The sequence below is a fragment of the Hippoglossus hippoglossus genome, chromosome 19 (assembly GCF_009819705.1).
Source record: "Hippoglossus hippoglossus isolate fHipHip1 chromosome 19, fHipHip1.pri, whole genome shotgun sequence".
In the NCBI taxonomy this organism is placed as follows: Eukaryota; Metazoa; Chordata; class Actinopteri; order Pleuronectiformes; family Pleuronectidae; genus Hippoglossus; species Hippoglossus hippoglossus.
In genome coordinates this window covers 10,942,373-10,952,982 of record NC_047169.1, presented here as the reverse complement: position 1 = coordinate 10,952,982, position 10,610 = coordinate 10,942,373, and the positions used below count along the sequence as shown (strand labels likewise).

At 43.4% G+C, this 10,610-nt stretch overlaps 1 protein-coding gene across 3 annotated transcripts in view; it reads right to left on the bottom strand.

Moving 5' to 3' along the window:
- Positions 1–468: 468 nt before the first annotated feature.
- ntn2 (netrin 2) overlaps positions 469–10,610 on the bottom strand; it is a 48,839-nt gene continuing 38,697 nt past the window's right edge. For all 3 annotated transcript variants that reach the window (XM_034570674.1, XM_034570675.1, XM_034570673.1), the window contains exons 5-7: positions 9,964–10,017; positions 4,946–5,020; positions 469–4,845 (exon numbers count right to left, since the gene is read on the bottom strand). In XM_034570674.1, the coding sequence (XP_034426565.1) occupies positions 4,460–4,845; positions 4,946–5,020; positions 9,964–10,017 (515 nt within the window). In that variant the 3' untranslated portion in view covers positions 469–4,459. The remainder of the gene's footprint in view (positions 4,846–4,945; positions 5,021–9,963; positions 10,018–10,610) is intronic.

Below are 10,610 nucleotides of genomic sequence, written 5' to 3'. Positions count from 1 at the left end.
TCCTGTAATTTACCTTCTGGAGGGTGGTGCCGTTTGATTTGAGGGTGGGGAGACACGGAGAGAGCTGAGGGGGTGTGTGTGGGGTGATCATGAGTGGGGGGGGGGGGGGGGGGGGGGGGGGGGGGGGGGGGTCGGGGTAGTAAGGGGTTTCCTGCCTCGGACCTGACTCGGGAGTTGGGTTTCCTCGGAGGTGAGGTACATATTCAAGTGGTGTGTGCCTCACTGTTTATTTACAGAGCTTTGGCTCTTGTGCTCCGTTCATATAGGAGAGGAGCTGATATACCCAATGTGCCCCCCCCCCCCTCCATTCCCTTCAAACCCCAGTCCAACCGCTGTGAGTGGAAACACACCCACTGTATGAGAGCATACTTTCCAATGAGAAATACACACATATCAATTTGATATCGTTTCCGCAGCCCGGGCAAATGACGGCTATTGGAGAGACAGATGATCAACACGACACACAGCTCATTAACTAATAATTTATTTTTTTACCATTTAGATTAAAAAGTCAGTGGTTCATTGCCTCAAAGGAAAATGTACAAGGAAGCCTCGGATATAATAAGGAAGTGAAGAGCAGGGCTGAGCTGAGCTGAGGGAACAATCCCTCTGTGTGAGTGGAGCGTTATTCCCGGGCATTAATGTAACAGAGGGTGTTGGGTTGTTGTGTCAGTTCATGTCTGCACCTCTCTGGGAAAAGCAGAGCGTCCGATCAGCCCCTGTCACATTTTTTTTCCCCCCTCGAATCTTCTCAAAGTCATTTACAGTTTGGGGCGGCTGTTGTCTGGAGAAAACATAAAACCAAAAGGGGGAATACATTCTGTGTAATATCTGAACCACATCTTCTGGTCGTGATCACAAAAGCATATGTTTCTGGTTTCTACATCCATAGAACATCATCTGGTTTGTACATCCATACACGTGAGCCGTCCCAGGCCGAGTGACCACTTACAAAAAGACAACATGAATGGCAGAGGCAGTTCAGTACATATTTACAACTTTAAAAACATGTCGAGACGTATTAAAACGAGCGGGGATGTAGATGGAAGTGAAACGGAAAGAGAATATGAATCAGAGCAGGAACATGTAAATAATAATCCTTTATCATGAGAGCTCTCCCACCTCTCTGCACTTTTATGTGCACATCACTTGTTTACTTGGGTTGGTTAATTAGAGACACACTCAAACACACACCTGTGAATGTCATAAATGCTGCAACAGGGGGGGGGGAACAAAGTGAAGCAGTTATGGCCTCAGTTCCACTGCCAAGCTGCCAGGCTTGTTAACGTAAAACAACAAGAGGGCTCACCCTATGAGGCTCGCTAAATAGCTTTCACAAGACTACACTTCCACTCCCCCAACATCTGGCTCACTCTTACCTCTTATCTTAAGTCCACCATTCAGAAAGTGTTATTGGAGAGAAGGGAAACGACGAGCTAATAGGAAGTAAAGACGGATTTTGTGAAAGAGAGTCCAGATTCAAGGACAGCGTGTTATGCGCTTATGGAGTCGAGGGCCAGAGAGGCCTCACGGTCACATAATTTGCCCATCCATCATAGTGTGTCACGCCATGCTCACATACCAGGGCCAGGAGACACCACCTGTCCGACAGGCCACTGCGGACAGCCATCACAAAAATTTGGTTCTGCATTTTTGTTCAAATCCGTCGGTGGGAATCGTGTCAGAACTTCAATGCTAGTTTTGTCCTTTTTTGGCTGTATTTTTTTTGTCATACACCAGAAATCAGGATGATGTCATTTTGGTTACAGGTTGTTTTTTGGATTGGAATATTAAAGGAGATGTTTTGTGCTTTTTCAGTTTTTCTTTTCTCGAGTGTGATATAAATGTTTTTTTGTGAATGTAAAAAGTCTGAAAAGTTAAGGGAGCTGCTCTACGCGAAAGAAAACCAAATTTCTGTAATGCCTTGTCAGTGGTCTGATACTTCTGCATCATTCTGATGTCACGATGCCCGGCATTTATATAATGCATGCATAGCAGATAATCTGGCACACCCCCTGGCAAGGCAAAGTAAAGCGATACACATTTCCTACACGCGCTGGAAGCGGTTGGCCAATCACATCATCAGAAGAGCCGCCTTAAAGAGATAGGAGCTAAAACCAAGAGTTTCAGACAGAGGCTGCAAAGTCAAGGAAAATGAGGAAAGTTATGCTTTTTCTGAACATTTCAAGTAAGAACCCAAATTCAAATTATGAATCTGAATATGAGCAGAATATGCCTTCTTTAAAATGTCATCATAAGACAGACAGATAATCATTTGAGCAAAATCAAACACTGTTCATAGTTTATAACATCATCCACTGTCATGGTGTCCACATTCTTAGGCTTGGCGACATTATTTCATGAACACTTACAATCAGACCATACATTTTGTGAGTGAGTGTGTTCTTCACAGTTTGACGTACATTCACATGAGACGTGAAAACATGAACTACAGTGCAGTACAGTTAACCACTGAGGAGATCTGGCAGCCTCATTCTGAGCTGTCATTTCTCTAAGACGCTGAATACAAAACATGCACAATGGGTTAAACAGGGAGTTTGGGGAGGATGGTGGCTGACACAGAGGAGAGACACTTCTGGACGAGTGACAAACCAAACATACCGCCGCAACCAAAGGAGCGTAACCACTAGCTAGCATGACATGCCTGTCGGCACACTCACTGCTACGCTAGTTTGATGTGCCCCTCAGAACTGTGTGTTTATCTTGTTCTCTATTTAAATAAATTGAAATGTGCTTTACAGGCAGATAGAAAAGCTTAAGAGCCACCAGACGGGTCTCTGTGGTTTTCGTTAGTCCCGACTTTCATAGTCTCCTAATTGGATTAAAAAACGGACTATGCTTATTTGGTAAAGGATGACTGGGACTTCGTTTGGGTAAGCAAGTCGGGGGAAAGATGACCCGGGAAGTTTTCCTTTGGATCTCGATGCTCATGTCGGTTTGGTTCTTGCTCTGCTAACTGTAAGTTTTTGATGGACCAGCAAAAAACCGCAAACATGCAAACATAACAAAGCACATGAGGAATGAAATATGACCTTCTCATGTCATAATACAATCAGCGAGCACTTAAACCTTTTCCAGCCTCATTCATTTTGTCAAAATATGCTCGAGGAAAACACGACTGTGTTGTTTATGCAACTTTGTTTTCGTTTTACTGCATGAAAAGGAACTCTCGTTTCAATCTCTTATTTTGGCAAACAAAAGCCTGCCAGTCTCTAGACACATGAAAAAAAAAAAATGTTCAGACATGTAAAGACAAAAGTAATGACAGTGGCCACACAGCAACATCTGGGAGGCCACTACCCAGCGGAAGACATAACCCATAAAGCGAAAAGTCTCCTCGGAAATGAAATATTGGTATTGTTCTGAAATTCCAGCCATTTGTCCACACCGCTTAATCTTTCTTCCAGAAAAAAAGTGACAGGCAATGAATCATGTCGGTGATACATTAGTTTATAAAGCACTCATGAGAGGGACTAGATGCTCAGCTCTAGAGGCCGGGAATATGACTCACACATGCCAACAAGTTTTGTTCTGCTTTAAAATGAAACAAGCTATATTTTCAAATAAAAATATGGCTGGTGTATGGATGTGATAACAAATAGCCACACGAAGAATATAAACTCTGTTTTGAGCAGTTGCATCAAATACATGTTTATATTGTGAGGGATGTCCGGTGGCAGCAGCAGTGGTGGTGTGACTGAGGTTTGCTGTGGAAAACGTCCCTACAAAAGGGAGCCCTTGGTTCCTCACGGGGACAAGAGTGTTTCTTTCATGTAGGTACAGTCCGTGTAAGTTACATCAGACACCTGGAGCCGGTAAAGGCCCATTTTATGAACATTCTAACAGCAAATGTTGAAAAATTGTCAGGTGCACCAGCTTCTAATGATCCAAGTCGAGTTTGTTTCAACAAAGAAACGTGAGGCCGCCGAGCTGAGCGTGTGCCGCTGATCTTGTCGCTGATATTAGTCCGTCTCTGAAGTGACAAACTTCAACTGTTCAATAAAATCCTCCGGAGTATGCAAATGTGAGTGTGAAGTCTCATGTGTGACAGCTGAAACAAGGTGACAGAAGACGTGACAGAGTTCGTAGAGATCTGCGTTGAGAGATCGTAGTTGGGGGACGAGTGGACATTACCGCTGTCGTCACTGGAGGAGGGAATGGCGTCTGCTTTTGACTACACTTCATACCCTTTTTAATGGTCCCTTTTTAAGGCAAACCAATGGACGAAAAGACGAGTGACATAACAAAGACAAACCTTGAAAAATAAAAAGGAAAATAATTATACAATATACACAAATGTAGTCCTTAAAACAGGGAGGGTACATGCAGTCTTTGTAATGCGCAGTGTTCCTGTGATGGGGGAGGGGAGGGAGATGGTCAGGGTCCATGAAGGTGGGCAACGGGAGGGGAAGAGGTAGGGATGGACGCTGCTTTCTCATCACGCTTTGCTGCACTTCCCCTTCTTCTCTTTGCGCTGGAACTTCCTCAGACGTCTCGTCCAAACGTCCCTCCACTGGATCACCAGGCTGTTCTTATCGGCCATCAGGCCCAGTCGCTCCGCCCCCGTGCTGGTGGCACCACCCCCGGTGCCAACCCCTGGACCCGCCCCTGGGCCCGTTCCTCCGTCGCTACCGCCCATCACCAAGAACCGCTTGCTCATCTGGATCTTGGGGCATTTGCAGGCCAGGTCCTTCATGTGTACCCACAGGATGTTGTCTCCTCGCTTCAGAGGCTCGCCGCGGCTCTTGTACACCGACACCACGTTAACGGAGAACTTGGCCCAGTCCCCAATGGTCTCCATGTCTAGTACGTTCACTTGGACCGCTGTGAACACATTCATAAAAAAATAAAACTGTCAGTATAGATCCGTACTCACAATACAGTGCATCTATTACTTGCGGCTGAGCTAATTATTTTCTCTCACCATAATCTTTCTTGCAATATTTCTTCATATTGATCTTCAGGTTGCCCTTCACTGGTTTACAATAGGACTCACAATCTGCAAGAAGAAAGACACCAAACATTCAGTCCTTTAGCTCCTTAAAATGCAACTACACCCTCAAGTTTTGGTGGAAGTGTCTCTATCTGGAAATTAGAAAAATGCTGTGTTGGGAGACGGGGCTGAGACAAGCCTACCTACCCCCACGCTTACCTACCCCCCACACACACACATACGACTGTGAAACAGCCGAGGGGCAGGAGAGGATAGGTGATGTGTGGTATACAAATGGTTCATGATGTGGGGGATTAGTTTCAGCACAGATTTGAAAATGAGCACATACAAATAAATATGAATATCATGATATAGAGACGGCCCAAACCGTTGGTTCTATTTGGCCTGCAGGGTCCAAGATGGTTTGAAACACTGAGTGGTGTTATGAGTCATGGTCAATCTATTATATAGCAACACAAAGTGACTGTAACCAAGTGTTATGTCCTGTGAACACACCAGTAAACACAGTCAACCGCATCGACAACAGTAAATCAACTTGTTTCAGCACAAGCAAGTAGGCCGACACATGAAGATGTATGCATTACAGCAACGTCTATCATTTATTATCATATATCTACAGGAAACTGGAGCAGGATTGATGATGATGTGCTTGGTTAAGTTTTTGTGAGCTAAAATACAACTTCTAACAAATCACACATCAAACCCCTAAAACAGCCGGGTGCTGGGAGACCAGTGAAACATACCAGAGGAGCAAAAGTGTTCAGTTTGACATGTTTTCAGCAGTCTTGAGTAAAGACAGAGCATTGTAGGAGCAGGTCATGGTTGGATGGATGTGAATAGGCCCTGGCTGCCAGCGTGACGACTGAGACCACACATTGGACAGATGACCTCCGCTGACCATTCATAGGTGGAGCTGCCAGTGATGAGGTGTTACAATTATGATTGTGACAGTTAAAATGGACGTCTTGGCTGAGTGATCATTCTCAGATCCCTCCTTGACTGACTCTTAAACCCAGCCTTGGTTTGGATTAGTCATCAATAACTGCATGCATCTTTTTCAAGCTGGCCGTTCTTCAAGCAAAGTTGGGCCGCAGCGTGGGCCGGCTGCACTGGAAACAATTCTGTCCTATTTCCTAGTCGAGGATTTGAAAAGCTACATCCTCTCCAGACTCAACATTTACCTGAAACCGACGAAAACAACAATAACTGAATAAAATTTTTATGACTTGAAAAACGGTTTCAATAAACCATGAAAGTAGGAGATAAGTTAATTCCGATAGTAAAACCCTTTGAAGGCCTGAGCCTTGAAAGCACATGCATGTAATTATTTCTCCTGCTTTGCTTTCTCATGACGGCGAAATATTTATTTTGTCATCTCAACATTTAGAAAGCTTTGATTCTCTGGGATCACGAAACTGTTTTCCATGAGCTGAGAGCAGAGGAAACAGTGGAACAAAGGCGACACGCTAAATTCAATGAACTTTCAAAGACAGATGAAAGTGCTCATGTTTAAAATCTCTGACGAAAATCCCTGATAAAAAATTTAAAAGCATTGCAGTGTGTTTTCTGAAATCGTTCTCATGGTTACAGCTTCTGGAGCCGTGACAAGAAAGACAGACACGCTGTTGATCATTAGCACGGCTCTACTGTACTTGACTGGATGCCACTGGGTTTTATGAACCTTAGAATTTTGGATCCACTTATTTCAATTACAAAACTATGAGGAGAACACAAAGTCAAAGAAAAAAAATATGAAAGGTCGGTTTCCATCATATTTTAGTCAGAGGACATGAGAAGCTGACCGCGCTGCTCACTTGGAATGTCAGGGCGTGAAACTGAAAAGCCACATGCTGCTCACTGGACTCGTATCTGCGGTCAGGCCTCTCATTGCCTTCAAAAGGAAAACCATTCAGTCACATTGCTCTCCAAAGCAAACCAAATAAAATAGCTGGACATGAAATGTCCCAATTAGAAAAAAAAATGGTCGTAAGGGAGAGAAATTATGATTTCTGGGTTGCATGAACCATTTTTTTGGTGGCAAAGGACGGATAAAGCAATGGCGGGAGCGCAGGAGCACAAAACAGAGGCCCAAGGAGCCCAATAAAAATGTCCAGAAGGCTTGGATGTGTATCAGAGCACTTGAGATTTTGCTAGTCTGACAGAGGAGAGACAAGAAAAGGAAAAAACAGAAAAGAATAGAAAAGAAAGAGGAGAACAAGAGAACAGACAGCAGCTTCCAATAACCTGGTGGTGATGTCAACAAAATCAATGAGCGAAGGTGTAGATGTGGACAGATGACGAGTTGTGAGTGTGGATGGATGTGTGCCTGTGTGTGTGTGTGTGTGTGTGTGTGTGTGTGTGTGTGTGTGTGTGTGTGGGTGTGGGTGTGGGTGCGTTGCACATTATTTACTTTGAATGCATGATGTGATGATTGTATTGCTAAAGGTCTTTTTCATTACAGTGAGCTTGTGGTTTCATGTGCAGATCATTATCATGTAAGGGTGCATGCAACTGTGACAGGCATGCATTTCTATGGGATGTGTATGGCTTTCATTAGATCACTGCCATAGTGTGTGTGTGTGTGTGTGTGTGTGTGTGTGTGTGTGTGTGTGTGTGTTCCTATGTATGTGGTATACAGTGGCAGGCCTGGAGGTATACACCAGTGGTGAAACACTGACTGGGGGACCGTCTGTGTTTTCCCATGAAGAGTCACTTACTGCTGGCTGTTCACCTGGAAAAGCTCTGTGAATCGCCCACTGACCCAGAAGACCGGCCCACTAAAACCACGCACAATTGGCTCCAGGGCTCGAGACGCCCTAGTTCCCTTGAGCCCCTTTCACTCTGCCATGACAAGGACAAATTGCATCCACCGCCCCTTCCACAAAAAACATTTTAGGGCCCTAGGTCTGCGATGGTGACGCTCGTTCTATGGTAGTTTAGGAAGGAGAAAGATGGGGGAAATGCTCTGGTCTGTTTAGTAAAGCCTGAGGGGAATTGGCGATCAGCGTCTCTTGTGTTCCAAGGACCCTGTAGGATTTTCCCAGGGAAGTATTAAACACAAGAGTGGGCTGGACTGTGCAATGTCTTTTCCCCAAAAAGATCCTCAGGCCCAAGTAATGAGAACAGAACACAAATAAGAAGTCACAAATGAGGAAGGAATCTGCAAATATGAGAACATTTCTATCAGTATCTACTAATCTTTAAAGGTATATTTAGATATTCTGGAAAGTTATTTGTTAAGGCAACACTTGACATTACATTATGAAATATAACAGATATAAAGACATTTTAGTGTTTGATGTCAACAATTATACCTTTTTCATTTAAACCATTTCATTTTATTACATCTGTGCTTTACTATATTGTCATTCATGAACTGTTTGAACAGCATCCTCCACTTATGAAAGTCCACCATAAACTGTATATAAAGATAGGTGACATGACAGCTCGTCAAAAGTGAAGCCAAAGCATCTCATTCTCCCCCTGGTGGCTGGCTGCAGTATTAGTCATAAATCCCACCTCCCCCATGTTAATGGTAGGGACATGAACCAAACGAAAAAGTCAAAGTATATTGTTAAATAAATTATTCTCAAGGTTGGTTGATCTTTGGGAGTTCTTATCACACTGGTGTTTGTTCGCATGATTGACAACTGAGACTTACTCACAACTAGTCAAGCATGTGTATCAACAGGACCTCGATTCTGCGGCTTTATCCCAAATTTGCTACTGCGCAGACTCTGGCTCAAAAATAAGATAGCATTATTCGTATCCTTCATTTCTGGATAGTGAGAAGAAGTAGAGACACCCTGTTCTACAGTCTATAGCGTCACATTATAAGTTAACAAACAATCAATTAACAGTGTTGTGTACGGTAAATTTGAAGTTATAGAGGATACAGCTAGTTAGCTTAGCAGCTAGTCTGGCTCAAAACCCATCACCAGCACCTTTAAAGCTCACTACATTTGAAGTTACATCTTGTTTGTGGCTTTATGGCGGTTTTAGTGGTCGACTATTTCTGTTTCCAGTCTTCGTACTATGTCAACTGGCTAGCTTAGCATAGCAACATTTAACGTGTAGCCATGTACGTATCTATCTTCTCGTCTAACTCTTGCCAAAATGCAAATAATGTCAATTTATTTCATTTTATAGCATTATATTTAGTATTTTTCTGTAGTTTTTGTGTGATTCTTTGACTATGTAACCAAGTTTGGATTTCAAATTAACTATCAGCTATTACAAATATTGGAACCCTTTCAGTCAGACCCTTTTAACTGCACAGTATTTCACCTTTGAATAGTAAGAGGTCCATTAGTCAAAAGTCTTTTACAGAGACTTTTCAGACAGAATATGTATTTATAGAAGAGAAATGATATAAAAACTATGAAACTATTGTGCAGTGGAGTATGAGAAGCAAAGTGGGGGGTACAATCTGGAGCCTGAGTGATGATATATGGTTATTAACTTACTAATGAATCAACATTTCCAAATCAACACCACTACTGAAACCGAATAGCCGCAGAATGAAAAATAAGGGTAGGGTAATTGACCGGAGCTTAAATTGGAGAGTTGGAGGGAGAGACTGAGCAAATTTCCCCCCAGTCATTTGCCAACGCTCTTTTCACGCCTCAAAACTCTCCCTTCCACTATATGCCCCGTCTAAACTGTAACTAATCACCTCTGCTGCCTATCGCTGGCCTTGGCTTTAAGTCGCAGCCATATTTTGAGCACAGCGAGGTTCCACTAACTTGAGGCGAGCGGTCGGGGAAACTGTGCCAAGGACACAGGTTTTTAAGACAATGGAAAAATTCTGCCGGGCCCCAGTGCACTATGTCTCTCTCGCACAGCTTCAAAAGAAGGGGGACCCCGCCCTCCATTAATATTTATCCCACACCTTAAAAGTCAAGTCCAGAAATATAAAAAAATTATGTTTTTGTTCCTCTCATAAAGCGGCGGTGCTCATGGGTGAGGTTCAGAGAGCGGGGACTAACCTGCTGGTTCCTCTGTGCTGCTCACCACAGCTGTGGGGTTGGCCACTGGGATTTCTGAAACACACGAGAAATTCAAAGTTATTTCACTGGTTAAATGTAAATCCATACCTTTCAAGTGCAGTCTGAGTGACATGGCTCAGTGTCGGCCAAAAGTGCATGTGTGGTGAAGGAAATGAAGTGCATCAGAATTCATTAAAAGCAACTCCAAAGACATGGGTTTAAGATGGTTTTGTGTAAATATGAATTTGCCTGAAAACAAAATACACAGGGTAAGCTAAGTATTGAGGAGAAGTAGATGTGTCTTCGCCCAATATGAGAAAATACCAGGGTTGTCTTACAGTAGGTTTGGATTGTGACATACGTCGACAACGCACATGAAAACACATGGGGCGTTGCAGACAGACATGCTAGATAAACATTGACAGAGTGACAGGGATACTTATTGGTGCATTACTTAATGCATTCCACTGACTAATGTGGCGGTTTCACTGTCATTCTGGAGCATGGAAAGATCATGAGACGCTATAAGTGGAAAGAATAATGGACGCCAGAGAACCAAATTCAAGTTTCGAGTCAAACTTAGTAGAAGCGCCACACATTTCTTTGATTGACACAGATTTAAAAAGGAAAGGTGGCTGCACTGGATT